Below are 2,440 nucleotides of genomic sequence, written 5' to 3' on the forward strand. Positions count from 1 at the left end.
GACATTCCCATCATTCTGCTTACTGACACGAACTTCGTAGTACAGAAAGAATCTGGAATTGAAATCATGAGTGTCTCTTTCATATCAAGCAAGAAACTCAGCTCTCGCGTGGATGGCATTCGTTGATCGCATTATCAAATTTATTGTCAGACGATATAAAGAAAAGAAAGCTGAATTCACGAAGTGTAATCTCCAACCTCCATTTCCCCGATCCCAGCTCTAACCAGTGGCAATCATTCTACCCGCTTTTCATCCCCTCCTCTCTAAATCAATTCCTTATCATCTCATATAATTTCGGATGATTCACCTGTCTTTGCCAAATCTGTGTTGGGAGTTTGAGTTCAGAGTTTACTGATATATGGAAAACTTAGAAATTCACAACTGACTGTTCCCCATTGATTTTTTTTTCAAATAATTGAAGAGTACTTTATGACATCAAATATTTCACTGCATTGGTGAACTTCGCTCTGAATTTGGACTGAGTTGCCGCATAAATGAAGGTGTTTGTACAGCAACTTAAATTTCTCAACATAATTCCAGCTTGTTGAAATATATATTCAGAATCATAGTAACGGAGGCGATCAATTCCTAAAATTTGGTAATAAAAGAATTCAATAACGTTCACCAGCCATAGAAGTATGAAACTGCCAGATATGCTAAAGAGTAAAATCATAGACTTTCTTCTACTCTCCATCTCTGAATCACTGTCATTCTGTCTCTTGCTCTGACATCTCAGTTCCTTACGAACCTGACTGACAGTTATAATGTGCCTGATTGTTAGAGCATTGAACAGCAGAATTAAAGCAAATGGAACCAATGGTGTCATAATCCTATCAAACCAAGCAAATCCCATCCAGCCAACTTCGGTATAGAATGTTTCCTTATCGATGCATCTCCATGGTACATTGTTGACGATCTCTTCGGGTTCCTGAGTGAAATAGAATGGAATGTTTTTTAATAGCAGCACGATGCTTGTTGTTGCAAGAACCACAGCTGCAGCTTTTTCAGTGCAATATTTTGTTTTCAACGTCTGGCAACAAATAGCTACAAATCTGTCAAAAGAGAAAATGATTGTAAACCATACAGAACAGTCTATGGCTCCACGTTGCAGGACCTTGCGAAGACTACAGATTGGTGTGATGTCCAAAAAACACACTGGGAAATAATGTGCGTTGATCTGATTCAGTATGACCTCTGTGATAATGACCAGTAGATCTGCTATTGCCATTGCCACCAGGTAACGAGTGGTGCAGATGGAGAGGCCACACTTTCCACGAGAGAGGATGAAAATTGACACTAAATTAACTGCAAGGCAGTGAAGGGAAAAGAGACTGAGAATTATTGATCAACGAATCTGTGTCTCAATAAGCCAGTACGAATTTTGAATTACCACTTAAAATGATGGAAGAGATTTGGGTTAGAAATTAAAATTTCCAGATTCCATCACTGATTAATATAATCCCTACATTGTGGAAACAGCCACTTGGTCGAACAAATCCACATGAAACGGAAAACTACCGAGATCCAATCCCATAATCTATTTATCCTCATTGTTGCCCAACTAATGCTCCTAAACCGCAGCTCTCTGAACACTTTGGGCAATTGGGATGGTCAATTCATCTAAACTGCATGTCTTTGGATTGTGGGCGGTATGTGGAGCACGGGGCAAACACAACCAGAGAAGGGAAGCATGCAAAAACCCCACACAGACAGTCGCCCGAGGCTGGAATGAAACTCGGATTTCTGGCTCTGTGAAGTTGCAATGCTAACCAGTGGGCCACCGTACCTGCCTTCAAGCAAAGCTCCAAACGTTTCTGTGTTTAATGAACTGGGGAAAAAACATCACCCACATGGATATTTACAGCAGGCATTTTGGCAATTTAAACACATTAAATGGTCGAGTCTCTGATGTAATCACATTTGTTGGTTAATTCCTAACACCAATGGCTGCCACATTAGAACACACAAATCAAACAGTTAGTGCTGGGATGAATGATTCAAGCCATGAGCATTGATTCTCACTACCTCTGAAAAATAAAGTTCCACATTTGGTCAGGTCCTACTCACATACGGATCTTCCTGTCGAAAATGTGCATGATTGTTTACATATTGAGTGAACGCTTCAAAACAAATGGGAAACCAGGCAAATCATAACATGCCTGTTCAGTTTGAAAAGTGCTAAGCTTTCCAGAAACATGTTCCATTCTCGTGCATTCTTCAAGCCCCTGTGAAGGAAAAGGGATTTAGCTATATTAATTAAACAAATGCACACGAACCAGGCGGACAGATGGTATTAGTAATAACATTAGCAAATTTGCTGTTGATACTATGCTGGGTGGCAGGCTGAAATGTGAGGGGGATGTTAGGAGATTACAGGGTAACATGGACAGATTAGGTGAGAGGTCAGATGCATGGAAGATGTAGTTTAATGTTGCTAAAT

At 40.1% G+C, this 2,440-nt stretch overlaps 1 protein-coding gene across 1 annotated transcript; it reads right to left on the reverse strand.

Moving 5' to 3' along the window:
• Positions 1-427: 427 nt before the first annotated feature.
• LOC132828648 (probable G-protein coupled receptor 139) lies at positions 428-1,228 on the reverse strand. Its single transcript, XM_060845699.1, has one exon. It carries the CDS (start codon positions 1,226-1,228, stop codon positions 428-430), a length of 801 nt encoding a protein of 266 aa, XP_060701682.1.
• Between the last annotated feature and the right edge of the window lie 1,212 nt (positions 1,229-2,440).

Source organism: Hemiscyllium ocellatum, chromosome 27 (assembly GCF_020745735.1).
Source record: "Hemiscyllium ocellatum isolate sHemOce1 chromosome 27, sHemOce1.pat.X.cur, whole genome shotgun sequence".
NCBI classification, from domain to species: domain Eukaryota; kingdom Metazoa; phylum Chordata; class Chondrichthyes; order Orectolobiformes; family Hemiscylliidae; genus Hemiscyllium; species Hemiscyllium ocellatum.